Source organism: Oxyura jamaicensis, chromosome 18 (assembly GCF_011077185.1).
Source record: "Oxyura jamaicensis isolate SHBP4307 breed ruddy duck chromosome 18, BPBGC_Ojam_1.0, whole genome shotgun sequence".
Taxonomy (NCBI): domain Eukaryota; kingdom Metazoa; phylum Chordata; class Aves; order Anseriformes; family Anatidae; genus Oxyura; species Oxyura jamaicensis.
The window spans coordinates 10176234-10203212 of NC_048910.1; the positions used below are offsets into that span (position 1 = coordinate 10176234).

Sequence of the window (26979 nt, forward strand, 5' to 3'; positions counted from 1 at the left end):
GGTTGGGTTTGGTTAGGTCAGGTCAGGTTGGGTTTGGTTCGGTTAGGTCAGGTTTGGTCAGGTCAGGTTGGGTTTGGTTTGGTCAGGTCAGGTTGGGTTTGGTTCGGTTAGGTCAGGTTTGGTCAGGTCAGGTTGAGTTTGGTTAGGTCAGATTAGGTCGGGTTTGGTTGGTTGGGTTAGGTCTGGTTGGGTTGGGTTAAGTTTGGTTATGTCAGGTTAGGTCAGGTTGGGTTAGGTCAGTTCAGGTCGGATTAGGTCAGGTTAGGTTGGATTAGGTTAGTTTGGGTTGGAGTGGGTCAGGTTAGATCAGGTCAATTTGGGTTTGGTTAGGTTGGGTTGTGTGAGGTTGGATTAGGTTTGGATTGGTTCGGTCGGGTTAGGCTGGGTCAGGTTCAGTTGGTTTAGGTCAGGTTGGGTTTGGTTAGGTCAGGTTGGGTTGGGTTGAGTTGGGTGGGGTCGGGTTCAGTTAGGTTGGGTTAGGTCAGGTCAGGTTAGGTGTCAGACAGTGAGGCCCTGGCTCAAGCAGAAGCTGTGGGTGCCCCATCCCTGGAGGGGGCTTTGGGCAGCCTGGGCTGGTGGGGGGCTGTAAGGGCCCTTCCCACCCAAACCATTCTGTGAGAAGACACCGGGGGTGAACAAATCCCATCTCGGCAGCGCCGCATGGTGCAGGAGGGGCAGCGGCAGCTGGCATCTGCCCGGGGGTTTGCATCAGGTGTTGGGAAACGTCGCTGGGATATGGGGTGTGGGAGCACTTGGGGGACACAATCGCTGGAGCTTCTCAGCTCCCAGCTGGGCAAAGCCGTGGCTGACCCGGTCTGCTGCGGGTGGCAACCTCGCTCATCACAGAGGCTCCAGAGGCCTCTTCCCTGCGGCATTTCTGCGTGAAAAATGGGACAAAGGAGGTACTGTGCTGGAGGGACAAGGTGCTGGAGCATGAAAGGGGTAAGTGATAGGAGGAAAACTTGTGATGATGCTTGCTCACTGATTGCAAAACAAGACCGTCCTCCTTTCAGGGAGGTTTTTTCCCCTCACGTTGCAGCCTCCTTAGCTAAATAGGGCTTTGAAGAGCCTTTCAGTTCTTTACGAAATTTACAGCCTAAGCTTGCTGCATTTGTGCACGCAGAAAGCTTTATTCATGTGATTAATGCCCGTGCTACCTTGTGGGGTCGGATCTAGCAGCAAAAAACACACAAAAAAGTGGAGCCGGTCTGTAAATGACAAACGTTCTAGAAGTCAGTACAATGACATTAACAGTGCACAGGAACGCAGGGGCAGAGCCTGCAAACCCCCTAATTAGATGAGTAATCCTCATGTGAGTGCTGAAGTCATTGGTCCTAGATCACTTGATGTGCACCGCAGGACTTTTGGAAAAAGACCCACATGCAATACCATCTAAATGAGGCAGATTCCGTGTGGACACATCCATCTGCCCTGATTAATCCCCCTCTGCAGCATGTGGGCCTTCGAGTGTCCGTAACATTCCCCTTGCAGAATTTCAGACCTGCAACTGTGAAGATGATTGATTTCAGGAGGAAGTTTGAAAACAAACAGCTTTGAAACAACGCTGGCTTGGAGCGAGGCTGATAGCAGGCCGTCCCTGGGCCATAGAGCACAAGAACTGCCCTGCACAGTCAGCAGGGGAGCCATTTAAAATGCATCATGTTTGGGGGGAAAACATCTTCTGTTCATGGGAGCCTGGTGAGGAGCGCTAATAAAGCTACAAACGAGACAGGAAAGCTGTTTTGGAATGGCCTGAGACTGTCCCTGTGGATTCGGTGTAGTTTGGTTTTGAAATAGTGATGTCAAAGGGCAAGCAGGGTTGGGGAGCAGGAAAAAGTTGTGTTTTGTTTTGTTTTGTTTTCAAAAAGGGAGTCAGTGCCTTGTATTTCAAAAAAACCAACAACAAAAAACAGTTTCTGAGCAACTGCCATGGTTGGATGTTTGCTGCTTGGGTAATCAGACAGAACTACCATGAGCTGGTTTTAAAATGAAGCCTAGATAAAGCAGAGCCACAGAGGCATCCGAGGCTTGGGCAACAATTATTTTTCTAGCTTGACTGATGCAACCGAGTTGGTCAATCTTCCTTTCGGCTAGCTGCCTACGAGGGCTATTTAATCAGCAGAGGTGGGAGAAACAAACTGTTCTTGTCCTCTGCTGCAGTGCAAAAACCTCTGGTGGCCTTTGGAACGGGTGTTCTTGAGCACAGCAGTGGTGGTTGCTGTAAGGGCAGGACAAAAACGGAGCAAGCTGCTCCTCTGTGTGTTGGTGAAGTCGTCTCACAGGAGCTCTCGGAGGTCTCAGGATCTCTGACAGATCAGGGCTCGGGCTTTAGGCATGAAATTGAAGTTGAGGTGTCATTTGAGGAAACTGGGGGTCTTTGGTAAAAAGCTTGGTGTCTCCAATGTAAAGAAATCGCTAATTTCTGGTTTTCAGGAATACAGCTTTGGAAGGAGGCAGTAGTTAGGGGCCAGGGGCTGAATTCCTTCCTGGGGTCTGGTGATACGTCACACCTGGGGGTCTGGCAGGGACAGCTGGGTGTCATGCCAGACACCGGAAAGATTGCTCTTGCTCTGATGTGTGCATTTGCTGGGAAGAATACATCAGGAGCTGGCTTCCTTTCCCTGACCTTCCTTTTCCCGACCTTCCCTTTTTCCTTTTCCTGTGACTGCAGTGACTACGTCAGGTGCAGTAATTTTTGACGGCAGCAACCTCAGCTCAGCCGTTAACTGGGAAACCGGGTGCTGTGCCTCGGAGGCCCTCTCCCAGCCAGGGCATTCTGCATGTTGCTGTTCGACGTGAGGAGGGTTAGGTGCCTTTTGCTATCTTTCAGGCCTTCCCCCTGGTTCGGTGTTGAAATTCCAGCCTAGCTGTCTTTATCAGATAAAAGCCTGCTTAGTAATGGTATGTCAGGTATTTGTGTGAAGTCTGCTACAGAAAAAAAGGTCTTGGCAGGGGCGAAATGGGCTGAGTATCCTTCACTGGCGTTCATGATAACCATGAGGGTCTGGAGCCTTCCAGGGGAAAAGCAGGCAGGAGGGAAGAGGCAAAAAAATGAATTTCTCCTGAGAGCAAGCACCTCTCACAGCAAGAAACCATCGTCGGTCTGTGGAAGGAGTGGGGAGAGGTCCCGCTCACCCTTTTGCTTTGCCCTTGCTTACTGCCCTTACCCAGTGGTCTCATGATCGAGGCAGAGGAGGAAGAAGGGGTTGCAATGCCTTCTTTAGGGGTTTAATATGAGCTGCGGGTACTACACCACCAGCCCGGCTGCTCTAGGATCTGCAGGCAATAAATGCTGCCATCTGGTGCCCCGAGCCCAGACGCACACACCGGTCGTGCTGGGCAGGCACGGGTACACAGCTGTGCTGTACAACCCTTGTGGAGTGGGGAGAACAGTCTTTGGTTACCCTCTGGATTATCCCGTGGACTACCTGCAGCTTTCGGTGCTGCAAGAACACCGACTTCAGAGAGAGCCGAGTAGTCCTGCTAATAATATTTTACATAGAGGAATGCGGGAACTTATACCTAGCATTCTCCTGTTACTCACAGCTGTTGTTTTTTTTTCTACTGTGGAAAAGTGCAAAGAAAGGTGGAGACCTGGACTGTGTATGTATAACGCTAGTGGCTTTTCCAAATTGGTTACTCCATTTAGCTGATGTTCAAAATCTTCAATTGCTGCACATTGATGGCTGATAAAAACAATTAAATCCTTTGGAAGTTCCCGTCCTCTGGTCAGGTTCTTTGTTATGATTACAGGTCTCTAAATTTTATGTGATATGATCTTTAAGGATTTATATATATATATATTTGTCCCTTTACTGCATAGTCTATATGGCTAGAATTTATGTATCCATAAAATATATAGAAAAACAGGGAGATGGGGTGATCTGCTTGTCCTTTTCCGAGACGGTCTCTCAGACGCTGTCCCTCCCAGCCCTAGGAATGCTTAATTTAGAAAGTGACATTTGAGAATAAAGAACAACGTGGAACTGCTCCTCACAGCTAGACGTCAGGTCTAGCTCTCCTCTCTCATCAGGTAACTGTGATGGGTTCTCATTCTCAAACAAACCTGCCTGTTGCTGAGATGCGTTGCACCGAGTGCTCTCCTCGTGTATCACAACTGCAGTTAGATGGACGGGTCCTTGAGATGTTGCAGCCCAGCCGGTTCTGATGCAGGAGATGAAGCTGCAGTAACCCGGGTTCCTTCTGCTGGAGGTGAACTCCCTGCCCTGTCACAGCTCCCACAGTCCAAACTGGTGCTGAGGCCAGTTGAACTGGAGCCGACCTACCGATCCAGTTCTTGAATCTGTGTGCAAGAACAGACGTTGTTGGCTCCTGTGTCATGAAATTATATAAACCTTTTGATGGTTTCAAGAGAAGGACTGGAAAGGTCTTGCTCATCAAGCCTTTCCCCAGACATCACGCATCCTCTGACCTTCATCCATGTCATCGCTCGGATTTTGCTTGTGCTTAACCCCCTCCTGGTACTTCATGGCCACTCTGAGTTTGGAAGGACCCTGACTGTAAGACCTAGACCCTGTACCAAAGGGTCTTGTACCAAATGTAAAAACCCAGGGTGCAGAGAAACAACAAAACGGTGGACAGAACATGTTTGTGACTGTTATCGAGCAGACTGGCTTGTCTGCAAATGGGGCTGGATGGATTCTAACCTGGTGTTTGGGGAGTGGGAAGGGGCCACACAGGAGACGCGTGTGTGCCATGCGCATAAAGAAGTTCCAATGCACTTTGTTGAATTACAGAAACCAGGAAAGATGCACCAAGTCCTTGAGTCAGTCAGGGTGATAGAAGGACAAGAGCTGAGTCGTGTCCGACTCCACAGCCAGTCACCAAAGTTTCCTGGGAGCTTTGCTTCTGGTAGTTTTTCCTTTTCAGTTTTAGGTGCTGACCCTGAGCAAAATGCTGCCGTTTACCACGCTGTTGTTTGTGAGCAGCCCTTGCAGGAGTGCCTGCCAAGGTCAGGGGAGAGCTTGCAACCTAGTGCTGCACCTCCTCGTAAGGTGGATCACCGCTCCTTATCTTGTCCTCACTCTGGAGAACATCCCATTTCCCTGGCTAGGATTGGGAGATCACACTTACCCTGCTAACGGATTATCCCGCTGGAGGCTTTCACAAATTGGCTCGCTGCACAGCTCGTAGCAGAGGTACGGGCTGGGTTGAGATCTTCGTGTCTCCGAGGTACGCGCCAGGGTCTTTAAAGTCTTTGGAGAGTCTTCAGCTGAGAACAACAAGACCTGCACCACGGAGAGCAAAGGGGTTAGAACTGGAAAAGGGGGGGAGAAACTTTTGCACAGCACTGATTGTAATTCCTCTGTAACTACCTAAAGATCAAAGAATGTTCTGACCTGAGAGATCAGAACGAGAACGTTGTGGGAGCACACAGAGGCCCTGTGGGGTGGGCAGGTTCCTGCACAGCCTGCTGTGACCAGAGCAGGGGGCAACTGCTGAGTGAGACCGGAGGGATAACACCTGGAGATGTAGGCTCACCTGGCCAAGCTCCTGGCATGTCTGTCTGCCTCGTGATCTGGGTGGCTTTGTCCCTTCTTGTGCTAGAGGAGACAAGGAGGGGCTTTGAGGAGAAATGGCACGAAATGTTGGTATAATAAATACATTACTGGAGCACGCAAACATCGCATGAGCTTGGATTCATCCTCAGTCCAGAAAGAGCTTTGATCCTCCCCCTGCTGCGGGAAGCTGAGTTGAAGGGAGGCCGAGTGACTTCCACAAGAGGCTGGAAATCAGTGGCAGAGCAGGAAACTGGACCCAGGTCTCTTGATCATGGTTCTGCTTCAGATCCAAGGGATACAGTTTAAGAGTGAAAAAGGCTATACTGCGTTGCTGTGGCACGCAGCACATATCAAGCGAGCCTTAGCTGACATCTCAAAGACCTATTGTTTTTAAAGTGGGTTCCTTCCATCTGCAAAAATGTTCCATTATCTTGTGGGGAGGGAGCAGTGTGTGAGGCGGGGGAGGGAGGCACAGACTTACATCAGAAATCGCTCGTTTCTGTGGCTGGTTTGTTAGATGTCCGTCCAGGCATTGTTTGGACGTCAGTTCAGACCAAGACTAGTGGATCTGACCATGATGTGTTTACTTTGCCACCTGCTTTCAGAGACAAGCACATAAGCAAAGGACTGTTTTGGAGGTTTTTGTGTGTATTTAGCTTGCAGCAGAACTGTGTCACAGATGATGCTCTGAGGGAGCTCTCCCCAGACTGCTTTTATGTTAAAAGCGAGGGAACTGAGGATTCTTTTCAATGGAAGTATTTACATTCTATTGCAAAACAAACAGTGGTACTACTTCACATGCGTTCTTGGAAAAGAAGTCAACAGTAGCCGCTCGCTATCTCATTGCTCTTTCATTCGGTTTGCGTCAGAGACCTTACAAGTCAAGAATCCCATTTGCAGCTGCTCGGGCAGTTCACGAACTGCTGAGGCTGCCCAGAGGTTGTGTAAAGTTAACAATGCAAATGAAAGAAGATTTGCATGGAAATCGCAGGAGGCACAAACCTGCTGCTCTCCCTTCCCATCTCCTCCCCCCTCTCTGGAGGACTGATCCTCACCGGGTCTTTTTTTTTTTTGTGGTGTTTCTGTTGCTGCTTTTTCTCTCCCGGTTCTCTGCCCTGCATCTGTTTCCCGCTGCCTTTATCCTCGTCCTCACTCGGAGCTGAGAGCCCTCGGAGTCCTTCAGACGTGTGCACAGACCCCTGGGCAGTGAGTTTCCATTAAATATTGTCAGGACTTATCTTTACTGGTTAATCTAGGAAGGGTGCTTAGGGACCTCTTGCCTGGCTCCTGAGGGGCAGGTTAATTGCTAACCAAGTGAAGTCCCATAAGTCAGAAGAAAGGGAGAACGTGGAGTTCAAATTAAATGTGGTTGAGCAGCAGGCAGAGCACAGTTATCTGTGTTAGGATCTAATCAGGGTATCACGGCTTTTTCCAGGTGTCTCTGAGCCCACCCTTAAACAAACACGGACAGGAGCTAGGTGACATACCTCGGATAATCACGCCACCCCGGCTGCGTTGCCTTCCTCATGCTGCTGAGCTGTTTAGCATTGTCTCGGGAGGTAAAATGTTCCCAGCGTTGCCCCACGGGTGTTGGAAACCTTCCTGCTGGGAACCACGCCGAGCGTCTGAAGGGCTGTGTTGCAGCAGGCACGTCTCGCAGATGGGAGCGGGTTCCCTGGCTGGCCTATCTTTGGGATCTGGGCACTTCAGGGCATTTTTGCCTTGGCTCTTGGTTACTCTGCTTTGAGACTTACCAAGCGTTTTTCTTCTTCAAAGTAACATATGGAAATGATTTGAGATCTGCTGCTCAAAGCAAACTGGTTCAGCAGTGGGGACCATTTCTCACAGCTGTCTGCCCTGTTGATGTGTGGCAGGACCAAAGCTGGGATCCGTGCACCATCGGCCAGGGTCCGGGCAGGTTTTTAGCCCCCAGCACAGGTCACGACGGGGTTAGAGCAGGAAGCTCAGGTGGCATTTGTCAGACGGCACGGGTTGTGATCACACCAGTTCCTTGCTCTGCATCATTCCTCCTTCATGTGGCAAAATTACAGATGTTGATACTGGATTGATTCACGCTGCCATGCCTCCAGAGGCTCAGGCCACCTGGCTGGCATTGTGCATCGCTGTGTGCAGGCACCCTTTTCTCTCCTTGCAGGCTGGCAAACTGAACCGTCACACCGAAAGCTGTCAAGTTCATACAGTCAACGCCAGAGCTTGGAAACCAGGAGCCCTCAAACAATCTCTTGTTAAACAGTATGAGATTTTTTTCTGCCTTTTGGCTCCCGATCTATGGATCTTTCTATGAATCACACTGTATCAGCTCGGTGGGACATGGTGTGCAGCAAGGTTACTTGCTATGTCTGTTAAAGCTTAAACCAAATTACCAGAAGATATATCCAAAGTACACAGCCTGAACTCTACCTCTGGCGCTCCCAGGGTCTGCAGTGAGCTCACGGGTTTTTCGTCCTCTGGCTGTGATTGCTGCTGGATGCGAATTTGAGGCTGTTGGGACTGACGGCAGTTCCTGCTGGTAGAAGAAACCTTCCAGTATCACTAAAGCTCTTTAATTCCCCGTTCCTCCCACCCCAAGGCAGCGCACAGCAGCGTGCGTGTTGGGCTGTGCCTCTTTGGGTTCCGCTTGTACATCCAGGAAGATTCATTTACATCATTTACATTTAACGTGGTGAACGGGGGGGTGGGAGGCAAGGGGGGACAGACACAATCTGAGCGCTGTTCGATTCATTTGCTTTCAGTCCCAGGGGCTTGTTGCGACGGTGGCACCTCATGGGCAGATAATGATATTAAGCTGGGATGGTATCCTCAGTAGAAATCCCTGCTGTTATAACTACCGTGCGTCATTCCAGATACCCGCAGGCCTTCTTAATTCCACTGCCACTGAAGAACCTATCAGGAACCTTTTCTTCTTCTGTGCACACAGCAGGGGTAGATGATTTCTGTGCTTTTATTTCTCGTTGTGGCTCACACAACCTTCCCTTTCCTGACCTCCCCAATCACTGCCCTGCTGGCAGAGCGCAGTTATTCATGGAGGTATTTCTTCTGGCCTAGTGATGTATTTTTATTATTATTTTTTCCTTTCAGATGGATCCAGTGACTCCTCAGCCACTTCAGCTTCAAGCTGCTCTTCGCATCCCTTTAGCATTGCCCCACGCCATCCTCGCTGGCCCATGTGCAGCCTTCTCTCCCAGCTGCCTTGGCCTGGACCTCCGGCCCCGTGGCTAACCTGCTGTGCCAGCCTGCTCTCATCGGCCTCCTTGGTGAACGCCGCAACGCTTTATGCTTGTAGGATAGTTCTGAGTCAGTCAGTATCTCTCTGGGGTTTGTATGACTGCATGGTGGTAAACAGAGTACAAAGCCTTGATTTTTCCCTTCCCAGTGACCATTCTCAGCTTCTATTACTGTTGAACACCACGTTGATAAATGGCACCATAAAAATTATGGTAATAAATTTAGTCTTTGTAGGAACTTCTGGGAAGCTTTGTTAAAAAGCAAACAAATCTTCCCTCTTGGGATATTTCAGATGCTTTTTACAGACAAATTTATTGGTCTTTTATGGGACCAGGAACATGTCTCCTCCATGACTTAATGCAGAATGGAGGTGAGCGAAATGCCTAAGAATGATGAGGTGACATTATCACTCAGCTGGTGAAAAGAATTGTGATGATCTTGAAGAGGGCTGCTGGCTTTAATAATGAAAACAGTGCTGTTGAATCCCTCCTGATGAAGCTGAAGCAGAAGTGGCTAATGACATAAGCCTAACACACAATACTGTATAAAAATGAGTGGACATACTGCTCCACTGACATAACTACGGACTCCTGTGGGTGCTGACCAAGGATCAGTTTTGTCTGTGATATGGGCCTTTGCCATTTTACTCCAGAATCTGCCTAGAAATACTGTACTTCAGGTTGGTTTAAAAATGACAGCAATCAGGCTGCTAAAATCCAGCAAGTCCTGTCTGCAGCTCTCTGCAAGTCCACGCTGCGGCACATGATGATTCACAGCCCCTGCCTGGGCCTGGGGAGTCATCTCTCCTCGTCCATTCTCAGACTCCGCCGGTATTTACCAGTGTAGGAAAATGAACAGCTCACCACTAAGAGCGTGTGATGGTTACCATCACTGAAATTGCTGCCATGCTAACCCATGGTGCTTGCCACTGGGGTTTGAGCAAGGACTGACATACGCCTTTCTGAAAAGCACGTTATAAAGTGGTGCTCGAGGACAGCTTCTGTTACAGGTTAGACGAAACTGAAGCAGAAAAATGATTATATGCAGTTCTTAGTAAATGTAACCAGAAGGAGCTAGTATGGTTCTGTGAAAGCACAGTCCCCACCTTACCCCTCCTGATGGTGGCTCGCTGCCCCGCGCTGAGGCTGGCGGTGGGACATTCTGCTGGCAGGCCGGGCAGCTCTCCTCTGCGCTCCAGCAGCCACAGCCTCGGGCAACAGATTGCTTCATGAGAAACTCTTAACGCATGAAATTGTTTGAAATGAAAGTTGTGGGAACAGTGCTGATGGTAATGCAAGTTATTTACTCAGGAATGTTTATTATTTAATTAGGCAGTTAAGGCTGGAGTTTGACACTAATTCAGACCAGACCAAATGAAACGGGGCTTTGTTTTCTTTTATTTTCTCTTACCTCTCTAACAGCGCAAGAATTAACGCATGAATATGTACAAACATATGCTTATGAGAAGCATGATTTAGCTTCCAAAGATAAGTCACCGTTGACTCACAGCGAAGGAATTGTACACGGTTAACACGAGGAACCTCAGGTTGGCATCACAAAGGCTCCTTTTGAAAGCCAGCTCTGTTCCCTTTATTAAACTACGGCATTGCCACCTGAGCTCTGGCTGCGGAGCTCAGGGAAGGATTGCACTGGGAGCTCAGGGAAGGATTGCACCGGGAGCATGCAGCACAACAGGACGCGTGTTCGTGTGTTCTGCTCCACAAAGAGAATGCTGCGGAACAGGTCTTAGGCATGGGGCTGAGCCTTGTTCCGGATGGGATCCCTTCCAGAACACCAGGGCTTGTCCAAACAGGGAGGAGTGAGGTGTGACAGTGACAGACGGCCTACGAAAAGTGAAGGTAAAAAGGAAAACAAAAAAAAAAGAAGCGTGTAGGGGAGACGGCACGGAACTTTGTTCCAGTGTTCAGAAAAATCTGTTGGTTTTGTTACAGAAAGTGTTATCAGCCGAGCATGTAATTTGTTGTTTATTTATAGCGTTCTGTACTCTATGTGACTGGTATTAAGGATTCCTTACAATTCGCATTGAGATGGGCTGGATTTTTTTGTAAAAACTCTTGTTTTTGGCTTCGTGTCAGAAGCTCCTGCACCCTGGCTTCTGATTAACCCCTAACCCACAGAAGCCTTCAAAGACTGAAGGAGCGTGAACCCTGGGGCTGTTTGTGGTCTGTCACAACCGTCTCCTAGCCTCAAAACACGCACTAAAGCCCCGTTTTCTGTCACGCATCTCCCCAGCGAGCTAATGGCGGACGGCTCTGCCCGCAGCCCTCCCTCCGCACCCCGCGGGCCCCACCAGGAGGCGCCCTCTTCCCTCAGCAGCCCATCCCGGGGCTCCTCTTAAAGCGGCACTCACCCCCCCGCCAACCCTCCCGTACACACACCGCTCTTTCAGCCCGGCCCCTTTAAGGTTACCATGGCGACCGCGCTCGGGGCGAGAGCGAGGCGCATTGACGTCACGGCGGGCGGCGGTTGGCCGGCGCGCTCCGTTTCCGTTGGGAGCCGTCGCTGAGGCCGAGGCCGGGCCGGGGCCGGGGGGCGCTGAGGGCCCGGCGGAGCCGCCCCACGCAGGTGGGCGCCGGGGCCCGGCCCGGGGAGGGCTCGGCGGGAGCCGTGAGGGCGGCGTGAGGCCGGTGCGAGGCCTCGGGGCCCGGCCCTGCCGCCGGGAGCGGCCCCGGGCCGGCAGCGGAGCGGGGGGAGCCCCTGCGCTGAGGGGCCGCGGGCGCTGGGGGTGAAGGCCCGGGGTCGTTATTTATGTATTTAATTATTTGTCGTTATCTTAATGCCTTAGTTTTCGCGGAGATTCTTTAGTTAGCGCCGAGCTTCGTTAAGCAGCGCGGGGCTTCGTTCATCGAGGCCGGCCCTCGTGAATTGGAGCGGATCGTCGCTAATTAGCGCCGACCCCCGGTAATTAGGGCTGGCCCGCGTTAATTAGCGCCGCCCTGCGCCCTTCACGGGCCCTGGAGCTGTGCGGGGCCCTCCTGAGGCCCGCAGCGCCCGGCCGGGTGCTGTGCGTGGCGCTGTGCGGGAAGCGGCTGCTTCGAGGGCCTGTCATTTCCCAAAATGACCCCTTCTGACTCCTTTTTTTTCCTTTCAGAAGCTGATCCTGGGATCAACGTATTGTGTCGTGTATTCCTGAGCTGTTGCAGCTGTCCCCGCACTAGGTAACTGTCTCTATATTTCATCAAAAGTGCCCTGAGAAATGATTTCCTAATTCTTCGTCTAGTGCTTCGTGAAAAAAATGGCCTGAGATGAATGTATGTTATAAATATATATGCATACAAATATATTAAAAATTATAATTCAAAAGGAAAAAAACCCACACTGCTTAAGAACACTTATTTGAAAGTGCTACAGCTGGCACCGTAATTTTAAAGTCTCCTGAAATCCTGGTATCATAATGGGTATGGCTAAAGGTGTGCTCCTGCTAACTTACAGCTGAAGAAATGTTTTGGGGTTTGCAGTGAAAAAATTATGACGTGTGGAGCAATTTAACCTGGAGAGCAGCTTTTTAGGAGAAACGCTTCTAATTTTATAACTTTCACTAACAGGCTGCCTTGGCACTTGGTGAACTTGCTCTGATTTGACCTTACCGTGCTCAGTGTTTCGCTTCCTAATGCCTCTAATGCTTGCCTCTCAGATTCCCAGCTTCCACCCACCTATCTCCTGAGCATAATCCCCTTGACCCTGTGTCCTGCTTTCAGCTGGGGCAGAGTTAATCTTCATAGTAGCAGCTACGGTGCTGTGTTTTGGAATTAGGAGGAAAGTAATGGTGATAACACGTGGCCGCTTTAGCTGGGCAGTGCTTCTACAAAGCCACGGGTGTTGCAGCTTCCTGCGCTGCCCTGCCAGCCAGGAGGCCGGGGGTGCAGGAGGAGCTGGGAGGGGACACAACCAGGACAGCTGGCCCAGACTGTCCGGATGTCCCGGGCCTCGTGGCGTCATGCTCAGCAATAAAGCAGGGGCAGTTGGCTGGGGGCTGCTTGGGGACAGGCTGGGCACCGGTCGGCTGCTGGTGAGCAGTTGCTTGGAGCATCACTTGTTCTGTTTGTTCTTTTCTGTCCTATTTTCTCTTTGGTTCTCTTCCCCCATCCTAGTGGAGGGGTGAGTAAAGGGCTCTGGTGCTTAGCTGGCTGCTGGGTTAAACCACAGCACCCCACACAGGCCATGCAATGCTGCTTGTAAGCCAGCCTCCAATCCTGCAAAATCTTAGATTTAATCAGCAGAAAGTTAAGACGGAAACCTCTCCTGACTAAGTGCTCAGAGGGCTTGGGTTGTTAAAGCTTTTCCAGCTAAAGCAAATGTTCTTCCTCTTCTGCCTGTGTCTACAGAGCATCCAGATTTTTTTTATTTCTTCCCAGGTGCTAAGTAAGTTCATAACTTTTTCTCTCACAGTTTATCATGCAGATAAAGGTGGTTTTATACTCTGATATCAGGAAGGTGATAATGCAGCATCATTTTCTTTCAGGCAGCACAATGTGCCTGACTGTTGGGCAGCAGCATCCTTGTTTCCACTGATAATTTAACCTTCTCTTTCTCTTATTTTCAGCAATGGCAGCTTCTAGCAGCAGCAGCAGTGAGGAGGAGCGTAGCCTTCGGGAATGTGAACTTTACGTCCAAAAACACAACATCCAGCAACTCCTAAAGGATTGCATTGTGCAGTTATGCACCGTGAGACCTGAACGGCCCATGGGATTCCTCAGGGAATACTTTGAAAGGTTGGAGAAGGTAAAAAATAAGCGCTGTGAGAGAAGGAACAACCTAAACTTACACCATCTCAGTGTGATGAGGCTCAGATCTGGCCTGTATTCCTGTTGGCTGTTTGGAACTTGAATTGATGCTTTTGGAGAACCAATTTTCTGTAGTTTTTTGTTAGCTGATGGTTCTGGGAGTTCAGTGTTGGTGTCACAGCTTTGTTGGTCCTCTTGGTTTTCCTCAAGGTCTCTTTGGTGTTTTTCTTGTTGGAAGCATTGTGTGATCTTGGGAATGGAAAGCGTTCTGCCCATTGGGTGCTCGTATCTGAAACCATTTAACATTCATTTGAACAGCTCATTGTATGCATCGTTATCTAGCAGATAGGAGGAAAAGCTGCTATGAAGATGTGAGCTTTTAAGGGCTGCTGCAGAGGAAAGGCTGGCTGTACCCAGTGTGTTCAGGATATGCCATCAGTAAATAATGTAGCTGTGACCTTACACAGCAGTCATTTGCAGGTGCTGCTCTAACTGCTCGTTCAGGTACAGGAGCTACATCTTTGTCTTATTTTTTTATTCTAGGTAGTTATTACTAATTGCTGAAGTAAAGAAGGAGGATTAACGCTAGAGATCATAAGTACGTGTAGTGGAAGTAGTCTTCTAATGGAAGCGTTTGTGGTAGATAGTAGAAAATGACTAAATCCTGCAGACTTACCTCCTCTAGCTCGCAGTGTGTTTGAGGAACATTTTTGCTTGTTAAATGGACAAGAACTCTGTAGTATGTCTGATTTCTTAATTTTTTGGGGTAACATTTGTGTATGTTCTCTTTCAAATCCCAGTAGCAAACCAGGTAGTAATCAGGTTCCTAAAAATCCTTTGTCCCCACCTGTTAAGGTGGAAAATAGGCACGGTATATTCTTGGGTTTGAGTATGGATAGATTGTAAAGTTTTTTTTTGTATCAATGTTTAAGGTAATTTAAAAACTCATTTCAAAAATTATCACAGTAAGCTGACTGACTGCGCTTAGAATAAGCTGTAAAGCAATCCACGTGTAGGAATATAAAATAGGAATATTTAGGTTCTTTTCTATAGCAGACAGATGTTCAACGTATGTTACTTGGTATTAAAGGGAACTTAATTTGCCTTTACGTTTGGGGCTAGGCCTGTCATCCTGGTAGTCACGTGTATTTTGGAGCTGAATAACTCTTGACGTCTTTGTTCTGGTGCAGATAGCCTGTCTGTGTACTCTGTCAGCCTACAAGGAAGCTGAAAGTAAAACTGGTTAGGTAATGTTTATTCCCCTCAAATTACTCTTCCAATTTTGTTCAGCCTTCTATTATGAGTAGTGTTGGCATCGGTTATACTTGCCAACGAGTACAGCTATAGTATGGTTAAACCACAGCTTTTTTCTTCTGAATTCACTGAAATTTAAAAATTGCTACAGGTTTCTTGAAGTAGTTTCACCACTCACTCCAATGGATCAGTCTTAGTTTGACCAGGTAACGTTGGACCTTAACAGATAACAGGGCAGTGAATGTCCTGCGCTACGTTAACAAGCTCCTCTCACTCCCCTGTCTGGAAAGCGCCACTGCTGAGTACTGTTATTAACCAGCTCTAACCTACTACGTAGCTCTGGTTGAGCAAAAACGTGTGAAACAACCTATTTTACTTCCCACGAGTTATGTCTGTTACATCTTTAGTAACGCAGAGCAACCTTTCAATATCCCTTTTAAAATCTGCTAATCTGTTACGCTGAATGAAACCGAGGCTGAGCTGCAGCGTGATGAAGTTTTTATTAAGACTGACTTTTGAATGAACCTAATTCAAAACCGAAGCTGGGTTTCTATTTTCTCCCTACTTCTCCTGACAAGTCACCTCTTCGCAGCGTGCGCACGGAGCTGATTCATTGACGTGTTAGCACAATACATTGAAGACGTTTAAACATGCTTTTGAATTGATGTTCTACAACATTAAAATTACTGCCTCTGAGGCGGTTATAGCTATGATAGGAATTTGCATGTCCTCTTTGGTTATGAAGGCTTTCCCATGAATTTGGTTACTGCACGGAGATGAAATGGCACCCAATCGATTTGTGGGGCACTAAGGCTTCTGCTGTTGTTGCTGTGCGAACATGTCTGATAACAGCAGCGCGTGCTAAAAGCTACCCGGTGCTGTGTCATCTGGTTTGAGCTGTGGAAATGTAACAGAGATTGTTACTGCCCGATGGACCTGTTCTGTGTTTGTTGGACTTCATAGAAAACTGAGCTTAGAAAGCTAGCCATCGATGTCTGAGCACTAACCTGCTCCTCATCACCTCCCTGTCTGCACAAACTCATTCCTAAACATACAGCAGAAATTTTAACACTGCATTTTTCAGCTTCTGAGGTTTTCCAAATACACGGAGAGAAGGTATAAATTAAATACAAATTAACCAGAAGAAAACAACTATTTCTGGAGCAATGACAATTACCGGATACCAGGTACAGAATGCAAAACTTAGTCCTGAAATCATGGTCGTCTTCAGTAGCTGATGAATTCAAATGCAATCATGTGAGGCTCATTACTTTAATATTTCTTACTTGGAGCTAATAATTTAAATGGGTTTAATAATTATTTCTTATCTGCCAGGAAAAATGAAGTTTACACTTAGTGGTTACTGATAATAAAAACTCTGTCTGGACTGCTCTGTTAGTTGGAAGCTCAATATTTGGATGCAATGTGTAGGCTAACTTAGTACTAAAACTTCTTAAAATCCCAGTGATGGATTCCGACCAGTACAGAACAAAATTAATGCCTTTCTCCAGTAAGCATTTTAGTTCTAGGAGTTTCTAAACTTGAACAAATGCATTTTCTCATGCAAATGAGACGGGTTATATTCTAGGGTACCAGAGACCAACAGCTGTTGCTCCTTTCTGTAGGGGCCTAGTGTGATTTATCTCTGATCCGGTGGCGTAATACGTGTGGTTTAGTGTCAGGAATGATACAAGGTGTATTTTAAAAACATGAACGCATGGAAAGCTGCTGTTAGGAAAGCAGTGAGTTTCTAGCGTGTCCCTTCCTGGGGACGATGCATAATGCAAACATGGTGATTTGTCTCATTTTGGGGTCACCTTCCTCTTGATATGCATTTAAATAGACTGTTTACAGTAGCTGATAAACTTTACTATTTTATCTTCCCCACCTGTAACCTTTCTACGTCCATGTCCTACCGTAATAGACTTATTTTAACAAGATGTTAAAGCTCAGCTCAGGCAGAGTTCCCAGTTGTACTCTTTGTCTTGGTGCAGTTCCCCAAGCAGGCCGTCGTGCTGGCAAAGCTCTTGTTGAGCAGCGTTCTGATGCACAGCTCCCAGGCTCAATGCTACCGAAGTGCTCCTGTCCCTGAGAGTTACAGGATTTCAATGGTTGTGTGTTCTATGTGATGCCAGAAGAGATCCAGCAGCTGACGTTCACTCGCTCTAAAAGTGCCAAGGCTTTAAATACACCTTGCCCCCCTGGGTTTGAAATGTAGCGCTATTTTAATGGACAGAAAGCAGGAAGCGAAGTGCAATTTGACGGATCAGTGTTCGTGGGCTATCCGAGAGGTATAAAATGTAAACTCACTGTAATGGTTATCTGACGTCTCTTTCCTCAAAGTGGTGCTGTTATACATAGCTGCTGTGTACCTCCGGGGAGGAGTGTGGCAGCCACGCTGCCCAACAGGGCTGGGGACAGCCTTATCAAGGACACCAGGACAAACCCAGCTCTTACACGCCTCGAGTTCTCGCAGAACAGATGACTCCTTGTTCTTCTAAGGCATATCCCAAAACTGTTTCCTTAAAGCAGGGAGAAAGTCATTTGAGCTGCTATGACTCAAATGTTTTGGCTTTGAGGTTGGCTCTCTTTTTTTAAAGGCAGAACTTACGTACCAGAAGATTCACCTTACCAAAAGAATTGAGTCTTTGTGCGTCAAGTTAGCTAGGCTTCATTTGACTGTAAGTGTGCTGGCTTTCTAAAAAATTACAGTGACACAGCACAAAAGGTAACTGAGGGAAAGAAGGAAAAAGTCTGTACAAAGTTGAGGGGAAAAAAAATACTGTTTGGCCTTTAGCATCCTTCCTCCACCTCTTCTGTAAGTGGTGTTCATATTTTTTCTCTGAAAATAAATGATGGTTACCAAGTGTCGAGTTGGTTCATGGCTCCACCTTGTTTCAAGAGGTTCTCGTGTAATGTGTATTTCTGAGGAGTCCTTATTTCTGAGGAGTCCTTCTTCCTTCCAAAGGAAAAAAGGCACAATACCTTGCAGCTGAGGGAAGGAACTCCTGGCTTTGTTATTGGGAATGTTTTTATCATTTGCAGATTTTCTTCATTGTCTGTTGAATATACTAGTGGAAAGTAGAATCAAATTTATACCTCTTAATAAATCACACTACTCGTTTAATAAATTAAAACAAACACCATTGTGATGAACGTTATGAAAGGTATATCGTCTATCTACATGAAAGAGGGCTTTGATCTTGCTTACTGTCATCTCCTCGCTTGCCTTAATGTGGAAGTAAGAGTACACAGGAAGCTCCCTTGCACTGGCAGGCTAAATTGGAATGTGATATGTAACTGCTTTTTTGCTTTACTGGATTAAGTGACACAGATATCTCTTCCTTCCTGTTCAGGAGGAAACAAAACAGTTGTTGAACCAACAGAAGTCTGGTTCGCGTTCAGACTCGCGGGAGGATGAAATCTCTCCTCCTCCGCCTGTGAACCCTGTGGTTAAGGGTCGAAGACGACGTGGGGCCATCAGTGCAGAAGTCTACACAGAAGAGGATGCTGCATCTTATGTTAGAAAGGTGCTCTAATTTTATTTTAATGTTGCCAGGAATTGGAACTGCAGTCTAAGAGTTTACCTAAGACCACGAAGTCACACTAAGCTCCTGTGGTCTGTTAAGTTGTGTGATGACTGTAAAAAGCAGACCTGTGGCTCTGTCACTGGAGGTTAGAATAAACTGGCATTCAGTTAAACCATTTATGTGGATCTTTGACCTGTTCCCTTTGAAGTAACGAGTGTGCACATATATTTATACATACTTTTAATATACACACCCAGTGCTTCCAGTTATCCAGCAGCTGCACCAATATTAAGTTTAGCCTAGTGGCAGAGCAGATTTGCTGCTATTCATAGGGAAACAGGTTGAACAGACACTTGCACTCTTGCAGAAGAAACTACACTGTTAACGTGGAGTGATTTTTTTACAGTTCAATATTTTATTTACCTTCTGTATAAACTGGCTATAAATGTTGACTATTTATTTACTAGCTCTATAGTGCTTGAAAGAATCTAGAAAAACTTGGTCAGTCTTGTAGCAATTTGATTAATTCATTTATCCTGGGGAATACACTTTTTTTTCTTTAGGAATTAATCAGTAACTTTTTCTGATTATGTCCTAGGTTATTCCAAAAGATTATAAGACTATGGCTGCATTGGCAAAAGCTATTGAGAAGAATGTGCTGTTTGCCCATCTTGATGACAACGAGAGGAGGTAGGAATAAATAAATCTTTGTAGAAGTCTTAAAGTATCTTAAAGTGTAGATTTCTGAAGAGTTAAATGTTTTGTAACGTACAAAGCTGCACAGTCTCTTCATAAGTCAGTGTAACGATACAGAGATTACAGAGAAACTAATGGCAGGTCAGAGATGTATGAATGCATGCACAGAATCGCAGACTAGTTGGGGTGGAAGATCTTTTTTTTAAAGATCAGCTAGTTCTAACCCATCTGCGGTGGGCAGGGACATCTTCCACTAGATTAGGTTGCTGCACATGCTGCAGTTGTCAGAGCAGTTGTCTAATCCTGGTATCCTTCTTTCAGTGACATCTTTGATGCAATGTTCCCCGTCACTTACATTGCCGGCGAGACCGTCATACAGCAAGGCAAGTGGCAGTGCTTACACTGATAAATTAAATGGAGGTGGTGAGCAGGCTCTGACCTAGTGGTGGTGTTAGCATGCTTCTTGAGAAATAAAAACAGTCTGGATGCAGTGACTCTTGCTATGTTACCTGCAGCACAGCTCATGCTGTGAAGTAAGGAGTGGAGCCATAGTGGGAATATGCAGTTCCATTGCATGTTATTTATTGGGAAGATTGTGAACTGATGGCTCTGTAGAATACATTACGACAGTTTTTGGATCCAGTATGCCTTTCCAGTGTTCCTGGAAGTGCTGCTGATATACTGCATACCAATAGATGTCCTCTTTCACAGAACTAAGAGGAGTGTGAAATCAGCAAAATGGGAAATTTCACCCTGCAAACTGTAAAATTGGTCTCTGCCAACCTCATTACATTCTACACATCAAAGCTGGCAGAGGTGCTAATTCTGTAAAAACACGAATGCTTGCCTGCTTTTGCTTTTTTAGTGTTTACTCATTTTTTTCATCTTCATTCCTTTTTTTGTTTTTCATCTTTAGGTGATGAAGGTGATAACTTCTATGTTGTTGATCAAGGAGAAATGGATGTAAGCATTACTGGTAGTTTATTAATGATGGTGGTATCTGTAGGCCTCTTTCACGGGTCCTTACTTTGACAGCTTTTCTCTTAAGAATTTTTTATCATAGAAGCTTACTTTGCTTTGGAGCTATCTTACTCCTTAGTGACAGCTCGGTCTGGCTGCACAGACTGAGTGAGTTGTGTTGAGCTTCGAAACAAAGGATTCAGATGCCAACTGAATACTAACGCTTTATAAGAATAGTCTAGTTAAGGTGTGGGACAGGCTATAAGAATGACCAGCCTCTAAATTTTCCAGTCCAAACCATCCACAACTTTCTGTGACAGCCTTTTCTAAGTCCTTTTGAATTCTCTGCATTTTATAGAGATTTTAACATTTTATTTCCTACCCTAAGGTCTCTGGAGTTTACATGTGTAGTCTGTGTACATGTTACAGAGAACAGTCCCTCTGGTAATGAAAATTAAACTTCTGGCTGGCTTTGGGGTTGTCTCTAAAGATGAAACCCCCAAATGGTCCCCTTTTACTGTACAGATATGAGAATTTCCCTTCCTTATGAAGGAAATGCAGGGTAGCGAAAGCTTCATGCTGTCTTCAACCGGCTTGCAAGATGGCATGAGCTTTGACTTAGCACCATGCACTTCCTTCCAGGTGTACGTGAACAACGAGTGGGCAACCAGTGTCGGTGAGGGTGGAAGCTTTGGAGAACTTGCCCTTATATATGGAACTCCTCGTGCCGCAACTGTCAAAGCGAAGACAAATGTGAAGTTGTGGGGCATTGACAGAGATAGCTACAGAAGGATCCTGATGGCAAGTATTTTTCTAGCTGACATATGGCTCATGCAGTTGGCTCAAGGAGCTGTGTGCTAACCTGGAGTTATGCTTTTTGTTTAACTGTTTGGTCAACTTCTGCTGGTCACCTGACTTCCTATCTGCTCGCCTTTTGCTGGGGTTGTTTATTCAAAATCCTGTTACCTTGTGCAATCAGAAAGCTTATCGCTTCTCATGCACATATGGGAACGGGGCAGGGGATAGTCTTGCATTAGGGATCGAAACAATTCCAGCACTATCAGTGCAGCGTAGTTCACTGGGCTGAAAATACAACATCTGGTTAAATTGTCAGTTGTTTAGATTCTGCTCTGTATTCTAGCTTTCTATTTGTAAGCTGTGTGTGTGAATGCCAGTTGTAAAGAACTTGAGCGGGTGTTGTGAATCTTTGTAAGGTTATGAAATAAGAAGACATTTAAGCAATGTCAAGACCATAATAAGTAAGTGCTTTATAAAGGCTGCCAAACTCTGAAATATTACTGAAATAATGGAATTTGAAGACACCTAGTTCTGTGGGGCTTGGGGTGTGTGACAGGATGCACAATGTCTGGTTAAGCTGTATATTTTTTTATATTGAAGTTTAGTAGAAAACTCCGTATCAAATGAGATGTAGACAAAAAAAACTTATTTTTTTTTCCCTGTAGGGCAGTACTTTGAGAAAGAGAAAGATGTATGAGGAATTCCTTAGTAAAGTGTCTATACTGGGTAAGTAAGAAGATTTTGTTCTGAAGTGGAATAAATTGCCATATTGCAATTAAGGTGTTACCTAGGATTGTTATTACAGTCTGCTTCATGGATTACCACAGTAGTCTGTAAAGCCTGTATTGCTTTTTTCTGCATTATTCCAATTGAAATCTTTATCTGATGCACAAATGTAACTGTTTGTAAGCTGTCTTGTCTATAAGGACAGAGGAAAAAGTATAGCTTGTACCTGTTATTAACAAACTTAACTCTATAGAATCCCTGGACAAGTGGGAGCGCCTAACTGTAGCTGATGCGTTGGAACCGGTACAGTTTGAGGATGGGCAAAAGATTGTGGTCCAGGGAGAGCCAGGAGATGAATTCTTCATCATCTTGGAGGTAAGCAAGGCCCAAAGCCCTAAATGTTTGTTAATATTTTTAACGCTGCTTATTCTGCCCCTAAATAGACATTTGGAGAAAAACAAAATGCAGGAATGTACTTCTAGAGAATTCCTCTTGAGATGTAATCTTGCTGGACATGCAGAAGCTTATATTTAGCTTTACTATTTTTACAAATGGTACTTCCAGGAAAAAAAATTCTGGCTTCAACCAGTTTGTCCTGTTTAGGGGAGAGGAGACCCGTTCTAGATAGCTCGTAATGTCTTGTTAGTGGCATCATTGCCTTCTCTTTTTGCTATTTTTACTGTAATATTCTTACTGATACAAGAAAAATGGGAAGAAATCGGTGCTGTGGGTAAGTAAATACCCAAGATGTTTTAAGCTTAAAGAAGAGGGAAGACCAGCTGTTCTTATGGAGCAGTCTGGTGAACTATGCATGAACTGTGAAGTGGTTTTTAAAGTCTGAGGTATCAGAACAGTTTTACTGCTGTAAAGCAACTCATTCCTTCTGGAATTTGGTGTTTCAAGTGATAACAAATTCCAATTGCTTAATTGCTGTGATTTATTAAAGGGCACAGCTGCAGTGTTACAGCGTCGATCAGAAAACGAAGAATTTGTTGAAGTGGGCAGACTGGCACCCTCTGATTATTTTGGTGAGTTCTGTTGTGACAGCTGTAATTACATAAACCACTGTCAGAGATTTACCTGTGCTGTGTGGATGATAGTAATGGGATGCATTTCCTTAATCACTGCTTTTGGCTAATTCACTTGCTTCACTCGATGTCAGGTGAGTGTCAGTCACTTGGCATTTGTGTCTGCATGCACCTTACAGAACAGTAGTTGTGGGTTACTGCAGTCCTGAACGGACTGGTGGTCATTTGGTCCAAACTCCCTACTCCAAGCAGGTTTAACTTTGAAATTGCATCTTGTTGCTCAGGGCTCTGTCCAGTTGAATTTCTTGTGTGTCCAGGGATGGAGATCCCTCAGCTTCTCTGAACAATCTCTTTCACTGTTTAACCAGCCTCTATGTCATGTTTAAACACTCCCCTCTTTCAAAAAACAAAAATTTCCTCAAGTTTAAGGTACATCCTCTCATTATTTTTTGAATTGTCCTCTTGCAAAAGCCTCCTGGCTGTCTTTTCAGTTTTCCAGCTCTGTAGATGATGTAATCAGCAAATACTCTGTTGCAAGGCCTACAGTGGGATGAGCTCAGGAGTGCAGTAATAGTGCTGGCTCAGGCCACAGGTCTGCTGAAAGATCTGCTTAGATCTCAGTAACTAGTACCAGATGTTTGTTCTACATTTGTCAAGTTTCAGCCTCTTCTAAACTTTCCCCGATGTATATCCCTGAATTTCCTCCTCCTACACTAAATGTTACCATTGTGTTCAGGTGCTGCAGATCTATCCCCAAGGATTTAACTCTCCTTTAGAACCTGCTTACTCTTTTGCAAGCTTGTGTTTTGGCAGCTAGCGAGTTTGAGGTTTTAATTGGGCACAGAGGAAGAGTTTTTCACCGTTCTTTTGAACATCCCTTATGATAATGCAGGCAAATTTATTCTCTGAGGAACACTGAGTTCTTTCCTCAGTCCTGAATTTGGAGGTAACCGGTCTAACTGCTTAAAAACAAACCAACCTGAAAGTTGATGTGGGCTTTTTCATGCCGCTGCTAGGATTGTTAGGCATAGCTGTTACCACCAAAGGGAACAACAGCGTGAAGAAAGCTTAATTTCAAAACACCTTAGTAGTTGTAACAGGTATTTGAAACAAAGCTTTTGGCATGTTTGTGCACAGCTTATGAAATGGGAATCCCGGGCCTTGGGATGCTCGTTTTCTGCCATCCCATGGCAAAGTCACATTCTTGATTCTGGCTAGCTAAATGTCAAAAGCTTCTGTCTTGTGCATTAACATTTTTACTTTGATACCCCATGGTCTTGTCCTGCATGCCCAAGAAGTTTGGGTTGAACAGTAACATACCTTACATATTAGAAAAACAAGTACTGGCTTAGGAAAATTACGTAATTAACTGAGGTGTGACCCTTTTTTAAATAGAAACTTGAAAGTTTCCTAGGTTGTCTTCAGAGACTTGAATGCAGACTGGTAAATAACAACTTTAATCTGTTCATAAAGGTTATACTTGTTCTGATCAGTGTTAAAAGCTGAATTAACTTCAGTTCAATTCCTGCAGCAGTTTGAAATACAACAGGGTACTTTCTTTGGTTCTTTGCGCCTTGATTTTTAATGCTGTTCACACTTTCCTGTTGCTCTAGGTGAAATAGCTTTGTTGATGAACCGTCCCCGTGCTGCCACAGTTGTTGCTCGTGGCCTGTTGAAATGTGTAAAGCTCGATCGACCCCGATTTGAACGTGTCCTGGGTCCGTGCTCGGATATTCTCAAGCGAAACATCCAGCAGTACAACAGTTTTGTATCGCTGTCTGTCTGAAACCTTCCTCCCTATCAGAAACATGCTTCACGAATGCACACTGCTTTATTACCCTTGTGCAGAGCCACATTGCCACTGGCATTTGCAGCTTCCTGTCTGTTTAAAAAAAAAAAAACAAAAGGTAAAATTGCTTTTCATGGCACTACTTTTAATTTAGAGCATATTAGTTTTGTGCTCTCTGTCCCATTAAATAAATAGAAAAAGTTCTATGGAGATGTTTGCTGTTACGGCTTCTTTCTGTGCAACTGCGTCCAACTTGGGCAAATGCAGCAAATGCGGCCTTGCTTTTCGGAAGAAGAGATCTCCAGGCACCATGCCAATTGCCATAGAGTAAGGAGGTAACTGGGAAGAGGGGGGTGGAAGTCTAAAGGTGTTTCTCACGCCGTTGGACAGACTTTAAGGCTGTGGTCATAATCTGCTGTATTTCTTTTCAAATGAGAACTGCCCTTGTAATTGAGCTTCTTGGGGCTTGGGGTTTTCTTTTTTAATTTTCTGGGTACTGTAATCCTGGGGTCAATTGTGAGGCATCAGCTGCTAAGAAAGCCACAGTTGGAATTTAACAGTATAATTGTTCCTGTGTCTGCTGGTTTAAGGTTGCTTAGTTATGTTTTTGTCAAGTGTAAATCAAAGCTTTCAAGGTTAATAGTTCTGGTGAACTACTGCAGTTGTTACTTAATTTGCTGACTTGCCGCAACTGATTATTTCTCTTGTTCTCTCTTTGGTGATAGATTTGCCACTCGAAACTTCCTGTTCAAAGTGGCAAGAACCAAATACTACATTAAATGCCTAACTTTGGTCTCGAGTACATAGATCGATGTAAGAATGGTGCAGCTGTCTAGCTGATGTTAATGTTCAAGTCCTAGATTGGTGCAGAAATTGGAAGCAAACGTTTTATTTCCCCTGTGACTCTTGCTTGCTTTGTATTCCTCAGTTGACTTTTTTAAAAAGATCATCAGTTCAGGTGACCCTTTGAAACCAGGGAAATTTTAAACTTTGAGTATTTATGGCCAGCTTTACTTGTGGGGGGCGAGATTGCTGGTCCATATAGATGCCATTATACTTGGTGGAGGTGGAAAAAGTGAATGTTTTAGCTTTCCTGCAGCGCTCAGTTATTTTAAGTATGTTTGTTTTTAAGTTCATAACTTTAAAAAAAAAGAATGATTATGAATCTAATTTAAATACAAAAGGTGCATTCTTTTCCTTGCTTATCCAATTTCCATGACACAGATTTCATACTTTTTTTTCCAAGTTCAATATGTTGCGGAGTCTTAAATGTGTTTCAGTATTTACCAGCTTTGTGTTACATTACTCTGTGTGCACCAGTACTTCCCAAAAGTTTTTACTGAATTCCACGGTTCGATAATGGTAGGCAATTTTTAAAGTTTCCTTTAAACTGTAATTTATATAAAGTAGCGTAGGTTTGTATTTGGGAGTGACAGCAAGCAGTTTTGCATTTGTTGTGCAACTACTTTTAATGATGGAGCCCTCGTTTTATTTCCTTTCCAAGATGATACGAATGCAAATTCAACAGACTCCCAGGCATGTCAAAAAGTCTGTTAATTGATGCTAAATAATTCCGAGGGTATCATGCTTTTACAGAAGGCTTCGTGGTATTTCCAAATATGAAATTCCAAGAGTGGGATTTAAATGCTTGTGGTTTGAGTTCTCTTTTCAGAAGATATTGAGTAGACAATTTCTGCCAGAGCCCTTAAGGAGTAAGCAAATGCTACTTTTTTTTTTTGTTAAAACTGTTCCCTTCAGTTTTGACTCTATCCAGGTTTTTCCTTCATGTGTTCTTCACGTTACTTTAAAGCACCAAAAACTGTGTAAACTAGTTAGAGCTCCACAAAAAAAAATGCACATTTTTTTATATAAGGCTTTCTAATCAAGTTTCACTACTGCATCTTTTTAGCTTGCTGTTTACTCCCTTTTGTAGTTTTACCTACAAGATTTTAAGATAAATCAGCTAAGTCTGAGTTAAATATTATTCACAGTTATAGCTTTACCTTTGTGTGCAATTTAAATATGTTTGAAACCACAATTGGCATAGTTTTGCCTTAGCTAACATTCAGGGCTTTAGAAGTAATCTTTTGCTAGTCCACCTTTAGCGAATTTATGAAGTCTATTGCCCTAGGAAGCTATAGTCAACCAGAGGACCATTTTTGTATTGTTACCTGACTCTATAAGTCTGATTTACTGTATGTGCTAATATATTATATTCCTTTTGTTATAGATTGTCCTAATGGCAGGTAAAGCAATAAAATGATTTAAATTCTTAAACGCAATCAGTCTCTTTTTTTTCCCCTCATCCCTGTATTATGTTTCCCTTCAGCCTTAGAGGATGCCTTAAGAATGAGCTGGTGGAAACGAAGAAACTTAAGGGATTAACTTTCTGTTAACTCTGGAGGATGGAGTTCAAATCCTAGCTTATAGCACAACTGAACCATCCCCTCTGGAGCCTGTGGCGCTTGCTCTCCACGAGCCACGCTGTGCCTCTGACCCAGGAACTTCTCTGGAGTTCTGGCTCTGGGTGCGTGGGACTTGATTTGGAAATAAACACTGCTTAGAGGTACCGGCGGCTTGTTGAGTGTCTCTCAAGTCACTTCTGCTGTTTGGATCTCTTGTAAAGGCAGCTCATTCCTGGCACAGCCACTGTTCCTGGAGCTCCTAAATTTCTGTAAGTTGTCT

The 26979-nt window shown here is 45.3% G+C and overlaps 1 protein-coding gene and 1 long non-coding RNA gene across 2 annotated transcripts; one reads left to right on the forward strand and one right to left on the reverse strand.

The window, feature by feature from the left end:
• Positions 1-1480: 1480 nt before the first annotated feature.
• On the reverse strand, positions 1481-5945 carry LOC118175684. Its single transcript, XR_004755080.1, has 3 exons — positions 5503-5945; positions 5095-5249; positions 1481-1717 (listed from the first exon to the last, which is right to left on the reverse strand). It is a non-coding gene; the product is annotated as an uncharacterized LOC118175684 (long non-coding RNA).
• Positions 5946-11211: 5266 nt separating this feature from the next.
• On the forward strand, positions 11212-26576 carry PRKAR1A (protein kinase cAMP-dependent type I regulatory subunit alpha). The gene is made up of 12 exons (XM_035342264.1): positions 11212-11354; positions 11881-11947; positions 13333-13511; positions 18124-18297; positions 18896-18987; positions 19315-19376; positions 19910-19956; positions 20596-20754; positions 21417-21477; positions 21731-21852; positions 22424-22505; positions 24119-26576. Exons 3-12 carry the CDS (start codon positions 13335-13337, stop codon positions 24289-24291), a joined length of 1149 nt encoding a protein of 382 aa, XP_035198155.1. The 5' UTR covers positions 11212-11354; positions 11881-11947; positions 13333-13334; the 3' UTR covers positions 24292-26576.
• Positions 26577-26979: the final 403 nt, after the last annotated feature.